The sequence below is a fragment of the Chanos chanos genome, chromosome 11 (assembly GCF_902362185.1).
Source record: "Chanos chanos chromosome 11, fChaCha1.1, whole genome shotgun sequence".
Lineage (NCBI taxonomy): Eukaryota > Metazoa > Chordata > Actinopteri > Gonorynchiformes > Chanidae > Chanos > Chanos chanos.
Window position 1 is genome coordinate 18,395,313 of NC_044505.1, and position 18,939 is coordinate 18,414,251.

The following is an 18,939-nucleotide window of genomic DNA, read 5'->3' on the forward strand; positions in this document are numbered from 1 at the left end:
CAAGGTAGGATGTCCGGTAATGCCAAGGCAAAGAAAATTTCCAGCCGAGTTGGACAGAGTTTGCATATGGTTGTTGTGAGATTTTAGTCACCCAAAGGAATGGAAATGTACATACGACAAGGGTATGATATTCCATAGCACTACGAAAGTAAAAAGTTGCATAGATAGGTTTACGTGAATAACTGTCTCAAAGTGTTACGGTTGAACGTTAGTCAGTTAAAGGAAGTTCCAGTCAGAGAAACTCTTTATAAAATTCTGATGAAGGAACAGTCATCAGTCCTCCGATTTGAACAATGCGAGACTCAGTCAAGTTTTATTCCTGCAAATTGGCCTTCAAGAGTGTAGCCTATACTATAAAGTGTTTTCATACATCATCTGGTTATCCATTCTGCAGGAGAGCCAAAGAAGGCAAAACCGTTCTTCTCGATTTGTCGATATTTCTTTCCTATCACTAAGCAATGATGATCGCAAATCTGGTCATTGTCGCCGCTGTTCTTCTCCTCGTTCAACCTGGAGCTCTGGCGTTCCAGGTTATATCCCGCACATCACTCACTCACCAACAAATAACGAAGTCAGCTATTCTACAAACGACTGCTGAGGTGTGCAAGGCACGCGCTGAACAACAGGGACAGAACTTCGTGATGGTAAGTTTGCTGACTGCAAAAATTTGCGTACGAGAGCGCGTCCCGCATTGATAAACAATTTCCTTGTCTGGGAATTCAAGACTTATGAGCTGACTAATATAGGCTACACATACAACGCTGCTCGTGCCAGTTTTTGACTCGCACGTATAATGTTTATATATTTCAAAAATAATGATGTCTTTAATAAGTGAGGTCACATATTAGGCCACCATCGACCCTTTGACCTTGGATTAATTGAACGTAAATACTTAAAATTCAAACTTAAATACTTAATTCATCTGTTTAATACAACATTTTGTGCACTGAGTTCGTCTGCAGCATTTCACCTTCCAGCCACGAAATTATGCATATGTGACAAATATAGTTGTTGTGAATATAGCTGCGTCGTGAGTGTAGTCTAATGAAAAAGTCTAAAAAAGTAAGAACAAATGTTGGAATAAAGAGAATCAATTGCTTAACCGTTTCACAGCCGGACCCACTGACCGTGGAATTGCTGGCTGCGGCCTGCTCATCTCCAGAATCGGCTCGAAATTTTCGAAGCGTCATCAATGACGTCAACACCAGAAACGCACAGGTGGACGTACGACACGTTCTCGACGAAGAATACCACTTCGACGATGAGAGTTTTTTGCGGGGGCGTGATGTCATTACGAGCGGAGTGGACACTGTCAAAGCTAATATTCAACAGCAGAATTTTGAGACAGCGAGAGAAAGACTCGGAGAAACGATGCATACCTTACAGGTGACACTGGACATATGACCAGTCAGAAAAGTAAAGAAAAAAATGTTGATAAATCATAATTTCATTTAGAGACCTCTGAGAACCAGTACAACCCTTCAGGCTTCTCTGTCAAGACTAATGGATAATGAACACATATTAATAAAAAAAAAAATCATTGTAATATTCACGTGTTACAAGTCGCTGAGTCTTTTTGGTCACTACACTCTAACAGTACAGCTCAATGTCTTCACAGGACTTCTACAGTCACAGCAACTGGATAGAGCTGGGAAACCGGTCTCCATTCACCAACCTTATCAGACCAAACCTCCCAATTGACAATATTGCAGGTACAACACACAGCACATTGTCTGTGTGTGTGTGTGTGTGTGTGTGTGTGTGTGTGTGTGTGCATACATATGAAAATGTAAGAAATTCATAATTTCTCATCCAGACAGGAACACCCCAACATGTAGGAGCTGTGTTGGTGATAACTGTGACAACAATATCCTAGATAACATCATCGCTGAGAAGAAGTTGACCTCAGGATACTTCAGCCTCACCTCATTTTCCAAACCTGATGGTATACAGCTGTCTATTAAATCCTCGTTCCTGAGATACACAAGACGAGGAAAAACATGCAGTCGCACTTAAATGTCTTCCGTTAACGACCTCACGGCAGGATAAGATAGATAAATAGGATTTCACGACACACCATAATAGCCAGTCATAATATTTCCTTTCATGTCAATTTTCATTGCTTTGTTGTATTTTGCAAATGAGATGTCTTTTATTGATGTGCCCGTGATACCTCTAACATCAGCTACATAACAGCTGGATGAAACATTGATTACTGACTCTTTCTCTCTTTTGAGAAAGCCCAGAATAGTTTGCCATGCTGATTCATCTATCTCAATGACCACAGGAAAGTGTAGTCATGGAGGGAAGTTAGATTTTACGAGTAGAACTGAGCCCACTGGAGGGATCAATAAAGATGGGTTTGGCTCTGAGCACGGGAGCTTGCACCTCCAGGCTGCAAATGCAGCCATATCCGCCACCAGTGAACTGTTAGAAGACATAAGAGCTTCAGCCGGCGACAATGATTTCCTGAGGTAATAGACAAGGACGTCCCAGTATGTACAGACAGGGTGGGGTCCAGAACAAAAGGGGCAAAGGCTATAAGGCATTTTTCTTTTTTGTTGTTCTTTCTTGCTCTGCCTTTCTTTCTTTCTTTCTTTCTTTCTTTCTTTCTTCTGTCTCAGATTGATGGGTATCTCTCAGATATTTAACGTTCTGTGTATCGTGATTGACACCTCTGAGAGTATGGCAGACGATATTGCGGAAGTGAGACGTATCACCTCATTCATAATTGACAGCAAGAAAGGCACCACCGATGAACCCTCTGACTACATCCTGGTCCCGTTCAATGACCCTGGTGAGACATTTAACAGCAATTAAAAATCATAGTTTTTTTTTTACTTTAAATGTCTCAATACTTCAAGTAATTTAAATAGCTTTTAAACTGAAGGTTGGGAACAGGCATAACGGTAGAAAAAAATGTAGAAAAAACAGTATGAAAAACTAGGATTCATTCATATCTGATAAATGAATCCTCAACAGAGATGTTGGGGTTTGGACCCTTAGAACTGTTTTCTTGGATAACTGACCGCTACAGGGCTCCGGTCAGAGAGCACAGAGTCATCCGTTTCATTAAGCCTTTTAATGATAGAGGGACTGCAGGTCGAGTTGTATTACGTGGTGCATTACACTCTCTGAAATTAAACACAAATATAACAAAACATGCATCTCTCATTTGTTACTGATGCGATATTAACTAAGGCATTTAAGGACTGTAAATGAAGTCTGCATCTTCTCTGATTGAGTACTGAACAGAATTTGTTACAGTGAGCACTATTAATATTATAACACACTGAAAATACGTACACTATATTCACAGTGATACAGGGCTAATTCGGAACATGCTAATTACTGAAACGAGTCTTTGCCAGCATGACAGCAACACAATGAATACATTTCACATCAACTAAACGATGCAACATCCTGAAATACAGAGAAAGAATCAAGTAATTATGCTACATAAACTTATAGCAGTAATATTGCAACCTACATCATTAGTGACTCATGCATCAGTAGCGACAACTGAGACATATCAGACCGAAATGAAGAGGATGCGGCAGAAAAGCACTATTTCAAAATAAAAGTCCTAGTTTCGAATAAAAGGTCTCTAAACATGAAGAATTCACAATAGCCGCCCCCACATTTGAGCAGCAAATGTGCAATAACAGGAATTCTTCAGGTGTCTCTGGTAAAGTCCTCAAGGGCAGGGAGCCGGATCAGGCGAGCAACTGGTCTTATGTAGACTTTACCTTTTTCCAGAACTTCTGCGGTCCTGATGCATCCGTCCTGACGCATCCGTCCTGACTCTTGATTGTCTTAACAACCCTCCCGACAGGCCACTGAGCTCTCGGGAGCGATGAGTCAATGATCAGTACGACTGACCCCACAGCTATGTTACCTGAGGACTTCTGCTACTTATGCCATGTTTGAAGAGCAGGCAAGTAATTCCGTGTGAACTGGGCCCAAAACTGGTCCACAAGAGTCTGACAGTGGTGCCATCTCTGCCGCCCTATGCCCACTGGGACGTAGGACAATTGAGGCAGCACCGCATCCCGCCGCCCCATGAGAAGTATGTTAGGCGTGATGGGGTCAGGGTCGGCGATGTCAGCTGACACATACCCTAGTGGTTTCGAGTTCAAAATCCCCTCTACTTCTACTAAGGTTGTGTATAGGACATCTTCAGACACTGCTTGGCTCCCCACTGCGACTTGAAGACCAGCCTTAATAGAACGAACTTCCCTCTCCCATGCTCCACCGAAGTGAGGAGCATTCGGTGGGTTAAACTTGAACTGTATTTGATACTCCGTCACCTGCTCTTTCAGTTGTGGTTCAATAGCTGCAAAAGCTTCGCGGAGTCCCCGCTCAGCACCACGGAAGTTGGTACTACAGTCCGATATCTCCTTTGGTCGGCCTCATCTTGAGATGAACCGACGAAGAGCGAGGAGGAAGGGGTCCACATCCATAGAGTTGAGGAGCTCGATGTGAACGGCATGGGTCATGAGGCACTTGAAGATAGCACCCCAGCGCTTCTCTGTCCTCCTGCCCATCTTGACCAGGTAAGGTCCAAAGCAATCAACACCTGCTGAATAGAAGGGTGGACAGAGAAGGCTGAGTCCCTACAGTGGCAGGTCCACCATCCGCAGGACCTATGGTTGAGCTCTCCATCGCTGGCATGATGGGCAGTTGAGCTGGTGATGTCTGATGGCCTGCCATCCTCGCAAGATCCAACACTGCCTCCGTATTTCTGCATACACCCGCTCTGTGCCTGGGTGCAGCAGGCGTTCGTCTATGTCTTTGATGAGGAGCTTCGTGGCTGGGTGCCTTGGGTCTAGCACAATTGGATGGATCTCTCCCATGTTTGGATTCTGCAGTGTTCGCGGCCTCTCTCCCACTTGGACCAAGCAAGTAAAGCAGTCCCACTCTGGAGCAAGGCTGGCCAGGCGACTGTGGTTTGGCACAGGTTTCTGCGCTTTGAGGGCAGTAACTTCTTCGGGGAAACTATGGGCTTGACACCCCCTCAATAATAAGATCTCCGCATCTCGGTGACTAATGGCTTGTGTACCAGGTCTACTGCCACCCCTTGAGCACCCTGACGTACTTGTCGTACTTCCACCAACTCTTTCCACGTACTGAATTGTGAGGCATCAGAGATACTGATGTTGAGCTCTACTGCCGTGAAGCAGCAAAAGGTGATGCCTTTCAATTCTGATGAGCCCACTGCTGCCGCATGCTCAGGCTTCGTTGGCAAGTGTTCGGCACTCTGCTGGAGGAACGGGGGCCCTTGACTCCAACGGCTATGATCCGCAAGAGCCAGAAGTGGCTTACCCCTTGTTATGTCGTCGGCTGAATTGTTGTGGGTGTCCACGTACCGCCAAGCCTGTCGGTCAGTCAGCTCCTGTATTTCTGACACGCGGGTTCCAACAAACACTTTATATCTGCAAGAGTCTGACTGGACCCACTCCAGTACTGTGGTGGAGTCAGACCACAGGGTTGTCTGCTGGATGGTAAGTGTCAGCTCGGTCTCTACAAGCTTGGCAAGTTGAGCTCCAGCCAATGCGGCGCAGAGCTCCAGGCGGGGCATAGATTGTTGTCTTTTGGGAGCAACTCTTGACCTAGCCATAACAAACGAGGTATGAGTGGCATCTCCTAAGGATATGGTGAGGTAGGCTACCACTCCATATGCCCGTTTGGAGGCGTCGCAAAAGACATGGAGTTCGTACTCTGAGTCTGTGCCTTCTACAGAGATTGGTAAGTAGCAGCGGGGAATGGATACTCTGTTGAGGTGTTGAAGCTCACTTTCTCAGCTTTCCCAGGCATGTCGGAGGGCTGCAGGTAGGTTGGGATCATCCCAGCCCCTCTGTTTGGACCAGAGCTGCTGGATGAGCACCTTGGTGCGTGTTGTGAATGGCATGAGGAACCCCAAAGGGTCGTACTGACTTGCCAGTACTTGATATGCTTCTCATTGTCAGTGCTGCATGCTTGATGGGCTGGTACTGGTAGCCAAGGGTGTCAGCAGCACAGTTCCATCTAAGGCCTAGGGCAGGCTCCAGTGGATCAGTCCGGTTCTGACTTAGCCACTGCTCTGTAGCTGAAGATCTTGCATCAGCGGGAAGATGGGCTACCACAGTTGGTTGATTACTTGCCCACTGTCGGAGATCGAATCCTCCTTAAGCCAGCAAGGTACGCAGTTGGTTTACTCTTTGTGTGGCTGCAGGTATGGTGGGAAAGCTCTCGAGGTAGTTGTCCACGTAAAAGCTCCACTGGACTGACTGTAGCGTATCCAGATGGCTGTCTTGGTGATTACAAGCGTGGTGCTGCAAAGCATAGATAGCACAGCATGGGCTACTTGTTTTGCCAAATGGCAGCACTTGCCATTTATACACATCAGGTGGGTCATCACAGCGCAGGTCTCTCCAGATGAACCGAAGTAGCGGTCTGTCCTCAGGCAGAAGACGGACCTGATGAAACATTGAGCGGATGTCTCCACTCACAGCAACTTGGTATGAATTGGTCATTCATTGAGACCCTCTGGTGCCTGAATGAACAGTTGAAGACCAGTCGTGATTTATTGTTGTGGTACACAAGGTGATGGGGGAGATACCACGCCTCAGCAGACTGTTCCACCTCCTCATTCAGAAGTTTCTTGACATACCCTGCCTTGATGAGCTTACCAATCTCAGTTGAGTAGATAGCTGCCTTGTCCGGATTTCTTGAGCCGCTTCTCTGTGGCCCTCAGGTGAGCCTTGACAGATTGTGTGGAACTACTGAGCTTAGGTGCACCTGTCTTCCTCAAGAGGGGGGTCACGTAATGCTGGACTCCCTCAGTGTTGACTCGTCAGGTTTTTGTTTCCAGAATGTTCATGGCTTCCTGAGGGCGAACAACCATTTTCTCATTTCGAAAGGGCAGGACGTCGAGTTGCCATAACCTTTCAACATTTCAGCACAGGAGGTCGTCAGGGCTAGCAACTGAGGAGAAGAGACACTGCTGCACTGAGGCTGGTTCTGAAGAACACCCTTTGGCACTTTGCAAAGCCCATCCAAGGGCAGTGTGGATTGCTATGGGTCCACCGTTTGCACCTCTGCGAATTGGCTTAGTGGCAGTGATAAGGTGTACATGATCTGACCCAAGCAACACAAGGGGACGTGCATTGAAGAATGGCTGCAGCGGGACCCCTCGTAAGTGAGTGTGCCATCTTTGGAGCATCTGCACTGGGTAAGTCTGCTCCACCAGGTCTAGACCTGGAGCCATAAATGCTCTCTGCACTTTGTAGCGCTTCCGTGGGTTACCTTTGGGAGAGATTTCAAAGCTGACCTTTGACTCCCGGAGGTGTGTTAGGTCTCTCCGCACAGTGCGTAGAGCAAGAATCTCACACTCCCCATTCAGCTGGAGCTGCTGGGCAGCAGCTGGTAGAATCATCGTCCGTTGTGCTCCGTCATCCAAAACAGCGAAAGTCTCCATTGACTTAGAATTGTTATGCAGCAGGACTGGGACCACCTTCAGGAGCACTTTGCTTGATGCAATGCTGGGTGTCAGGTACACTCGACTTCTTGAGGGCCTTGACTGTGGGTCGATGGAGTGACGTTGGGCTACATCATGGAGGACTTGGAGGTGAATGCCACCACAGTCGTCGCAGGGTTTCTTGAGGTTGCATGACTCAGGCGCGTGCGCACGTGCACACTTCCAGCAGCGCCTTCTTTCTGCTATCCACTTCTCCAGGTCTGCTGCTGACTGCTCCTTAATATTGCCGCAGCAGCTGATGTAGTGCTCTTTGCTGTCGCAGAAGAGGCAATTTATTTTGAATGGTTTCTTACTCTTGGATGGTGGGGGATTACTGGACGCACTCGGTGGTGTGGCCTCTGCACCATGATATACAGCTACACCCTGACCTTTGCCTTTAGACAGGGTCTTCTCTTTCCCATTATTGGGAGGTTGGAGAGGCGCTGCTGCTGGGCTTTAACTTGAAGCCATCCATTAAAATCCTGTAGATTGTAAAGGTTAAGGCTTGTGCTGTTCAGCTTGCCCTGCAACTGCAGATATTCGATAAACCCATCTTGGTGATACTTGGGTATCTTACTGAGTAGACGGTCAACATGGGAGCAGCAGTTGAGTTCCATACCTCGGGCTCCCTCTAAGGAGAGCAGCATACTCACCAAGAGGTGGACCCCTAGGGCGAAGCTCTGGAAGGTACGGGCATCACCAGGCTTCACGTCGGGTGTAGTTAGGATGGCTGCGATTTCACTTTGCACCATACTGGAACTGCAGAGCTTGCATGGCTGCTGAGTATGGGTATGGGTGGTGGCGGCAGGACTGTCCAATCATCTGAGCTTCAGGCAGCTTGAGGTGTTCGAGTAACACATGATATTTGTATTTCTCGGTCAGCTCCGGGTGAGGCTCAAGCAGATTGTCTAAAGCCAGCTTCAAGTTAGCAAACTCCCTTTCACTATCGGTGGAGAAGTCTGGGATTTGGGGTTTCGGCAAACCGTATACCGAGCAATGTGGCAGGCCAAAGCCGAATGGGGCCACCTTCTGGTTTGATGGTGGCTGTAACTGAGCAGCTGGAGGTAAATCACTCCCTACTGGAGCAGATAATGGATACTGAGGCGGCGGCATTGATGAAGGCACAGGAGTACAGTAAGGTGGGCCATAATTTGATGTGGCCTGAGGCGTTACTTGTGGTAAATGATAGGGCGGTGCGGCAGGATAGCTGTAAGATGCAGCCATGGGCTCATAGGCAGAGGCTGCAGCAGCTAACTGCTGTTGTACCTGAAGCTGGAGGTCTTGTCCAGGATGATCATAGTGGCGAGGTATCCCGGTGGCCTGCAGTTGCAGAGGGTCTGGCTTAGTGGGGTGTTGCCGGCCCAGTGTTGGTGTTACCATGCCAGACGAGATGTTAGAATAGGGGGAGCATGGGCACTTCGAAGATGCTGGGTGTATTGGTGTGAATGCAGAGCTTGCTCTCTCGCTTCCCGATACAGGAGTGTTGTCTCTCACCTTAATCCCACTCTCTGGTCTCAAAGATACGCACACTGTTGTGTGTCCGCCAGCCTGGGGCTCCATGTTGTGTGTCTGCTTCACTGGTGAAGGAGGAGAATGGCTGGGGAAGACGAGAGATGTATGTGGGCGAAGCACTGAGGGTGATCGTGCTGGTGGGGGTGTAGCACTCTTCCAGCTGGGATGATTCCCTTCCCCGTCTTCTTCCATTAGAAAGGATGTGATGTGTTCCAACAGCTCCTGTCGGCGACGCTGCCGGATTTCGGATTTGCTCAACAGGTCACCTGAGCTTAGGCTGTGTGAAGCTACGCATCTGTCCAGATAGGAGGCTACATCCGCTTGGCTACCGTCAGCTGCGCCCGCTGCTCCTCTCTGCTCCTCTGGCTCTCTCTTGGTGGGGCGGGAGGAAAGGGCAGGTTGCTGAGGATTGTAGGCAAGGATGTAGTCTTCAAGATGACTGGGGGTGCGATGACGCTTCGCATGGCACTGTTGAGCATCAGGATGAGGCAGAGAAGCTGATTTATCTTCCGATGACATCTTCTGCAGCAGCCAATATGTCCGGCTCGAAGGACCTTTGTTGGGGTTTGGACCCTTAGAACTGGTTTCTTGGATAACTGACCGCTACAGGGCTCCGGTCAGAGAGCATAGAGTCATCCGTTTCATTAAGCCTTTTAATGATAGAGGGACTGCAGGCCGAGTCGTATTACGTGGTGCATTACACTCTCTGAAATTAAACACAAATATAACAAAACATGCATCTCTCATTTGTTACTGATGCGATATTAACTAAGGCATTTAAGGACTGTAAATGAAATCTGCATCTTCTCTGAATGAGTACTGAACAGAATTTGTTACAGTGAGCACTATTAATATTATAACACACTGAAAATACGTACACTATATTCACAGTGATACTGATGCGATATTAACTAAGGCATTTAAGGACTGTAAATGAAGTCTGCATCTTCTCTGAATGAGTACTGAACAGAATTTGTTACAGTGAGCACTATTAATATTATAACACACTGAAAATACGTACACTATATTCACAGTGATACAGGGCTAATTCGGAACATGCTAATTACTGAAACGAGTCTTTGCCAGCATGACAGCAACACAATGAATACATTTCACATCAACTAAACGATGCAACATCCTGAAATACAGTGAAGGAATCAAGTAATTATGCTACATAAACTTACAGCAGTAATATTGCAACCTACATCATTAGTGACTCATGCACCAGTAGCGACAACTGAGACATATCAGAACGAAATAAAGAGGATGCGGCAGAAAAGCGCTATTTCAAAATAACAGTCCTAGTTTCGAATAAAAGGTCTCTAAACATGAAGAATTCACAACAAGAGATTACCATTTTAATTTCTTTTTAAAGTTTTTCAGAATGTTCTTTGGAACCTTATGTAAAAAAAAATGAAACATGAAATTGTTTAAAGACTCTCAACACACTGGTGTGAAACTGTTTTTTTTCTCTTACTCCCTCTCACAGACTTTGGGCCACTAACAAGGACCACAGATGCTGAAGAGTTCAAAAGACTAATAAATGCAATTTCCCTTGCTGGAGGAGGCACAGATAATGCTGAGATGAGCCTATCAGGGCTTTGGGTATAATTTATACATTTATACATCCAATACATTTATCCAAAGCAAATGCCAAGACAGATCCAAAGCGGCTTCCAAGCCAGATTCATTTTACTGCTACACTGTTAAAAGGTGTTGAGAAACCTCAGAGGCAGTGACAAATGATGCACAAAAACATACTGTCTTATTGGCATGAGCACGTGGAGTATTAGTGAAAAACTCAGCTGACTGTATGTGCACTGCTTTATGAATGTGCACTGTCTGTGTAAGTGCACTGAGAGCCACGAAACAGAACAGTCATTTGATAGTTCACTCTCCTGTTTGTAACTTTTTAAAGTTAATGCTTGGGAATGTTAATGCTTGGGAAAGTGTTTGGGAATGAGTCACCAAAGGCACAAAAATTTTGTCCAACTAGAGATTATGCACCTGCTCATAGGAAACATTTCAGATTCAGGACAGTCAAATATTTAATCTCTTATCTTAACTCTCTTTGTCCCTCTCAGCTGGCGCTGGCAGGAGCCCCACTCAGATCTGGAATATTTGTTTTCACTGATGCTGAACCGAAAGACGCTGAGCTGAAAAGCACAGTGTTGGCACTTATCGAAAGCACAAAATCAACAGTGAGTATCCGAGTAACTGCCTGAACCATGGTTTGTCTCACAACAGGGTCCTGACAAAGAGTTTGCTCAAAGTGATCTGCAGTTATGTATGTGCTCTGTCTCACATGGTGTCTCTGACAATATGAACCACACAGTCGATATCAGAGGATAGCAATGAATTTCTATTACTATTTTAAACCTAGATGCATCACAGATCCTTCATATGAGTTTAATTTTCAAAAGAAATCCTTTAGGTTGTCTTCGATGTGTAATATAATTTACTTTCAGAACTGAAACTGAACTAGGCCGACTTATTCATATGTCTTTCTCAGTCGTGTTTAGAGATAAGACACGTTCAACTACATACACTGCCACATATTGTTTAAACCACATGTGTGCTTCCATTCATAACACCGTGGGTCGATATTCATAGTGAAACTAAAATCGTAGTGAAACCCCTCCTTCCTCAGAGAAAGATACAGTGGCAACTCATATAGTATTGTTACCATAAAAAGTGGTCAAATTTACTTTCAAGCGTGCCCCCCAGTGTCATTTACAACACAAGGTATCCCAGTTTACAACTGTAAGATGCTTTCTGAATAGCAACCCTGGAGCACAGCATTCTACAGGTATTCTAAAGTAACTGATTCATGCCAGGTTTTGTATTACTGTGTGTCTAAGCCGGCAGTATGTTGACAAAGAGCAGTCAATGTTCTAAGAACATTTTTCTACTCTTTTTTTTCTGTATGGTTGCTTCACAGATCCTATATACATATAGATCGTTAGGTTAAGTGTCGACTTGACATAAAATCGCCTGTAGCATGTTTTCATGGAGTCGCTACGAAGCTTGATCTATACTCTGAGGCGTTCGTGGTGATTTGCAGTCTGAATGTGATCTCCTTTCAATGGTACAAGCACATTAGGTAGTACAGGGGAAGAGTATACATACAAGATAACCAGGCCTGGGTTTCAGAAATACTGTTCAATGCCGCATAAACGACATTTATCTGTTGTATTTCATCTCATTGTGCAGGTGAATTTTCTGCTAACCAACGCTCGCTCTAAACGACGCCGTCTGTCCAACCCCTTGAATCAGATTTATCAGGACCTTGCTGACGCTTCAGGTGGGCAGACCATTGAGGTTACCAAGGATACTTTGCCTCAGGCCACCAGCATTATTGAGGACTCCTCCAACCCAGCACTGGTAATGACATGTGACTATGGTTTTGTTTCACTTAGCTGTCCAGAGTTTTGTCATTCATTTGTCAAACAATTCCTTTTCCGTGTACAGATATGGATTTGTAGTTGAAGAGGATTTCAGAAAACAGACAAATTATTGGTTTCTTTGTCACTGAGGAGATGAAGAATCTACAGCCAGAAGAGAGGACATACTTTGGCACCAAAAGAGTGTTAAATACATTTAACTACCCATAAATTTTGTAGCTTACTGCCAGAAAATAGAGACCCATTCCAGAGGAGTGAATTAAGACAAAATGAACCATTCACTGCCCATAGTAACCAACCTGGTTTCGCTTGTGAAATGCTTCATATTACTAACACTTAGGAAAATCATTTCTGGTAAATAATCACTGGAATTGCTTTGGGGCTTTAGGAGAAAGTACAATCTTAAAAGTGTGCTTTTTGCCAAATGGGTAATGCTTTCAGTAAGGAGGAAATTGTGTAAATGTGCTTCTCTGAGAAGTCAATCTGTCTCAGAACTAATTGTTAGTAAAATTATTTATCTGTGCTAACAGGTCACACTGTTTTTTGCTGTGCGGAGCCCACCAAAGGCAGAACATTTCTCCATTATTGTAGATTCGTCGGTTACAAAACTGAATATCTACATCACGGGCATCTCACCAACTTTCACTATCACAAGCCCTTCAGGTAGATATGCTGGAGATCTAAATTATGTAAATAAACCCTCCAGAACATTGTGTGTCAAGTTAAAAGGAAGTAATTAGTTATGTTACCAATGACGACTGTCTGATAAGACTTGAGTCTGCATATTTGGATGAATCATAAATCACAATGTTACACCTTACTATCTAACCATTACAGGACTGTCCCAGTCTAGTACTGAGGCAAATGGAGCTGTAGGAACAATTCAGACTGTGGGGAATTTCCAGACAATGAGACCAAACAACCAGAATCCAACAGGACTGTGGCAAATCACTGTTGGTTCTACTCAACCATACAGCGTGAAAGTCACTGGTAAAGAAACAATACATTTATGATTGTTTCTCTCCCCCAGCGTACAAAAAAACCCCCATAAAATATACATATCAAAACAAATGAATAATCGTCCATTTTACTTATTGCTTTATGCTTATTTTCAGTGTTTAAACTTTTCTTTATTATTTGCCTCCAGGACAGAGTTTGACTGACTTCTCTTTTGACGTAGTGGAGGTTGTCCAGGTGCCTCATCCAGCATATATGGTGTTAGCCAGCAGGCCCCGAACCAGTAAGGCGGCATTTATCCATTAAAAGAGTGTTCATCTATTAAGATTTAACTTACTCTCTCTCTCTCACTCTGTGGTCACAGATGCTTTACTGAATGTCATTTTCCATCCCTTTACTCATAGGTGGGAATGTAACATTGCTGCTGTCAGTAACTGGAGGTGACTCTGTAAAACTGACAGAAGTAGCTGCTGTCGAGACGATGGGTACAGAAACCATAGATGGGAGCCTTGAAGAACTGGGTAATGGGGAATACCTGGCTACTTTTACTACTGCCCCACGAGGCTCCTTTGGTATTCGTGTGACAGGCCAGGATAACTCCACTCGATCCTCCCAAACTAGTTTCCAGAGATACTCCTCTACTCAAATCAGAGCCTCCAATGTGTCAGTAACGGTGAGTGCACAGACCATGTGAAAAGCATTAGTATACCTGAAGTCCATTTGTTAGTGGCGATTTAAAGATTTCAGTTCATGTTCTGCACTCTGAAATAACTTTGCTTCACTGTGTCCCATACTGAATTTTCACTCATCTTATCAGTGACGGCATGTATATAGCCTTAACAGAGTGACTGTAAGCTCATTTAAATCCATCTTGTCTATATTCAGGGCATTGTTTACATTGGAATGTTTCCATCTGAGAAAAGAAAGGGAGAGAGTTTCAGAGTTCATTACAGTAATAACCATGCTTTGAATGCTCAGCACTTCCCCAGAGTTTTCAACAGTTCACCCACACTATTCCACTTTAATGACACAATACTACTGTCTTTTTATTCTCTCTGAATGTTTCCAGGCTGTGGCAAATGGAACATGGACACCTGGATCGACTTTCAACGTGCCCTTCACTGTTGAAACCAGCCAATCAGGAGGCAGCTTCAGCATCACAGTCAGGAATAACCGTTTGTACAATATGACTTTCCCCAGCTCATTGGTCATTGGTAACGGGGGCAGGGCCAATGGTACAGTAACCCTCACTGCTCCCTCAGACACTCCCTCGTGTACTGATGTCACAATGACAATTGTGGCTACAGATCCTGGTGCCTCAGACTTCAACTATGCTGTACTGCGTCTCTCTGTGGTGGCTGGAGTGGGACCAGCCATGTCCCTGTCTCTGAGCCTCTGGTTCATCATGATTGTCTCCTTTCTAAACCAGATTTTACACCTCTAAAAACAGGATGCCAAACACTTTCATTGTCCATACTGTAACATCACTTTTACAAGTCAGACAGTGTAGCCACCTGTCTGGAAAAGCCCAGCGTTAAGAACTTATACAAGAGACCTGGAGGAGAACTATAAATTAAAAATTAAAAAATGGATGCCCATGTGCACTGTATTTGTACTGAAATATTTTAATTAACACTTTATTGCAACTGGTCTTTTTTTATCGTTGTTGTTTAAGAGACTTTATCCCTTGTCTTTCATGTGCTGTATGTTCACCCTCAAAAGCATATCCACAGTTTATATGTTTATCATCCAAAGTCCAAGCTGATTTAAGGTTTTTCCTTTGTTTATATCTGTCACAGCCTGCACCTCCATTTTGGACTCTTGTTCTGTTCTGTCTTTGTGCTCCTGTTCTGTGTCTGTCTCCGCCCCTCACCTGTCCCTGTTTGTCCCATTTATTAACCTCGTTAATGTGGACCAATCCTGTTTTGCCCTGTTTAGTTCTCCCTCTGTATTTAAGCTCTTGTGTTTGCCTTGTCCTTGATCTATTGTTGTTTGTGTTTGTACACACTGTTTTGCTGCACCTTTGGTTACCAGTTTTTGTTCCTGTTTGCACCTGTATGTTTATCTTCATTTTGTCAGTAAAGTCCTCCTTTTTTTGTCACTACAATCTTCGCGTCTTGCGCTTGGGTCCTGCACCACTCCACAAGGCGTGACAATATCAGAGCTCAGGCAAATGCAACAATGAGCCAGCACTGTGTTTTTTTTATACCCAACCCATGAAGCTGTTCTCTAAGAATCCCAATACTGCCCATTATTTGATCAGCTGCAGGTCATCTTTATCCGGTATATTGTAAATATTTTTGTGCCTTTTCTATTTCTCTATTTCACACTATTTTGCATTTTAAATTTTAAATTTATTTGACGGATGCAACTTCATTGTTTTATTTTTATTAATGTGCGAAAAGGAAATACAATTGTCTGAAAAAAAATGAAATAGTGTGTTATTTCAGATTTACATCATAGAGAGCTATTATCAAATGCAACAGATGCACAGATTTTGAGCAAAGAACAAAACAGTTGAGTCACAGGCATGCTTGGAGGGGAAAAAATATGCTCTAATGTGCTCTCTACTGGTGAAAGTTTTGCATTGCAGATATGAAACATCATGCCAGTTTGTACGTACACAGTTCAGGAAGAGCATTATAGCATTAAGCTGATAAGTAGAAACTCTGATTCAATCCAGTCCAGACTTCCTTGACTCTGTCTATAGAGATGTTATGAGGAAGGTAAGTTAAGTTGTAGGTGTCAAAGATGCCTACATACTGTGTCAGTTATCGATTAGAAAGGATAATGGAGATCGTTATTTTGAGAAACAGCACTCAACAAAGTCATAAATGCAGAGTGGGGAATATATTTGTTTTCACATTTTTATGTCACCAAGCAGACATACATGACATGATATTTAGTATGCAAGAACAAAACTCAACTTTGCTCTTAGACAATGTTCTTGATGAGTGGGAGGGAGCAGCCCAATACCATTGATCATGTAGCATAGAAGGTTTAAAGACTGCAACTGAAGTTTTAAATCACTTTAAATCAATTAGGCAGAACCTCTCTGTCTTCGTGTTGTCTTTGGCAAATTTGAATTTCGGAGACACATGTGAGACAAACTGCCACCGCAGGCATCGTACCTTACCAGGAGGACTGCCGCACACTGTGGGCAATTTGTAAAGTGTAAGCTCCTTGTTCACCGCCGAAGTGCTCTAACACTGAATGTGCAAAGTCAGTATTTATACTCTGGACGTTCAGTAACACCTCAGGAGACAGCAGAAAACCCTGACAATAAAACTGCACACTTGACTGTAACACCATCCCTCATAACCGTAATATCAACTTTTAAGTACGACACACTTTGTATGACCCAGTTTTCAAATGAGATGGCAGTTATTGTTTAGGCATCCCGTCTTGTGTAGATCAAGGACGGTTTTATATATATATATATATATATTATTTTCACGTGCTTATATGTTCAGCGATAAGGAGGTTGACCGGGGATCACAGAAGTTAGTCGCTTCATTTTCCCTTACACTGTTCAGCATTTCAAGATATGACTTGAAACGCCGACCACTATTAGCCCTTTACGCAGACATTCATACAGCCGACATTTGTCAGACGTAGACAAATGTATCACACAGTTGCTTCTTATGGCTCCCCATCCGATTTCAGCATTAGGCTAGTTGCATTTGTTTGATTAAATGTGGCGTGGTTGTGTGTCACACGTTTAACTGGAACGAATTTGGGCAAGGGGTAATGCGATTGTAATGGGGAGAAGGTTTCCCCCTAATGGCAAGCTCTGTGTCATACTTTTACCTTGGGAACGCCCACTCAATTACGCCCACTCAATTACCCAATTTTAATTCCATTTTATAAATAGCCACACCTCATCCAGTTGAGAAAACATTTTCTTGCGTTTCCGGTGCTGCGGATGGTTGTTTTTATGAACAGTCGGGTTGCCAGAAGTTTTACATAACGTCGCGGCTTTGGTAGAGCAAGTTTTATCATAGGTAAATGCTGTGTAGCCATTTGATCATCTGAATGAGGTTCATTGCGTTAGCTAACGACCAATGTTTTGCAGGATCCCTGATTCTGCTCACCTCATGGCTCGCTGGTAGTCCCGTTAGACGAGGTACGTTTTAAGGTTAATTGAGTTCCTCACGTTCGGCAACTTGTTACTTACCATGCTTTCATCTTAGCCGACCTAGTTTTATAGAGCGGTTGCTCACGACGGCGTAGCATTACCCTGCGGCACCAAGGTTTACAGCCACTGCCGTTTTGCCTTTATTGGTTTATTTTGCCTTATTGCTTTATTTACCGTTTTGTCTTTTGTATTTGTGTCGCTGGCTTCACTGTTTTGTTCGCTTGCTTTATGGTTTCTTGTTTTGCTTGTTTGGATTTATTTCTTTTGTTTGTTTTACTAATTCATTGTTTTGCCTGCTCTACTGTGTTAGACATGAGTTACCGTTTGCTTGGTGGAGTGTGGGTTTTTTTTATTATTATTATTTTGTAAACCAACTGCTCTCTAGTACTTAGTTCGTTTTGTTTTTTTTTCGACTGATGCAAGTGTTCCGTGTCTGGCGGTCGTGCTGAGGGGAAGTTTATCATTGGGTCCCCCACTATTAACCCTTGCCTCTGCATGCTTAATTGATGTGCTTTTCTTGCACCCTCTTTGCAGTGTGGGGGTGTGTGCACCGTGTATATGAGTGTGCATGTCCTCGATCACGTGTGGCGGTGGTAAATAGATCCTTTTCCAACCAGGTAATCTCACCATTAGTCCCCTCAGCAGCTGGCTTAGCCTGTTTTTGGTGCCCCTCTTGTATAACCTTCTGGTAACCTTAGTTGTAGGCAAACACTTTGAAACTTTTTATTGGTTTATTAAACAGTAACTAAATTTAAATTATTTGAATAAAGTTGCTTCTCCTTGCATGAACTCTCTTGCCGCTCTTTCTTCCGTTACAACAATTTGAAATAAACTGACTCTGATACTTAACCACATCTCCGCTCTTTCTTTACAGTAAGTATTGTACAGGTCCTTTATTGTATCAAAGGGTTAGGAATAAAACTATTTCTTTGGGCGAAATTCCCAAAGTGGCGTTGTCGGTACATACGTTGTCCCAGGGGGTGCCCTTTTCATCTACCTTTCTCCTTCTCGCCCGGTCACGCATTCACTCATTCATTCATTTGCCATTGTATAACACATTTCTTACGCTTTTAGATCTGTTACTGACAGTTATGTTGAATACTCCTGACGGGGAGAACTGCAACAATCACAACAGGTTCCCGCCTTAGATTTCAAACAGAACGGGAATGTAATATTGTGGGATTCACCACGAATAAATTTCTTGTGGAATCGCCGAAGTATTCTCTGCCAATCGCATTTATTTTAAACCACTTGCGTGTTTGTGGTGTTATCTGTACGGGAAGTATTCTTCCGTGATATTGCACATGTCGCCGGGAACCGATAATATAGCACTTAAAATGAAAGTCCAACACGTGCTAGTTCATCCAGATTCGGCTGGAACGGGGATTAGGCTGTCTCTCAGGAAATTCATCTAAAATATTCCGCATATT

The 18,939-nt window shown here is 44.1% G+C and overlaps 1 protein-coding gene across 1 annotated transcript; it reads left to right on the forward strand.

Annotated features, from left to right (window-relative positions):
• Window positions 1-458: 458 nt before the first annotated feature.
• Window positions 459-14,815, forward strand: LOC115823768 (von Willebrand factor A domain-containing protein 7-like). The gene is made up of 14 exons (XM_030787796.1): window positions 459-644; window positions 1,114-1,386; window positions 1,619-1,712; window positions 1,817-1,945; window positions 2,288-2,474; window positions 2,625-2,797; window positions 10,500-10,615; window positions 11,095-11,211; window positions 12,224-12,394; window positions 12,945-13,077; window positions 13,252-13,404; window positions 13,562-13,654; window positions 13,776-14,044; window positions 14,441-14,815. The coding sequence occupies exons 1-14, from the start codon at window positions 459-461 to the stop codon at window positions 14,813-14,815; spliced, it is 2,469 nt and encodes an 822-aa protein (XP_030643656.1).
• Window positions 14,816-18,939: the final 4,124 nt, after the last annotated feature.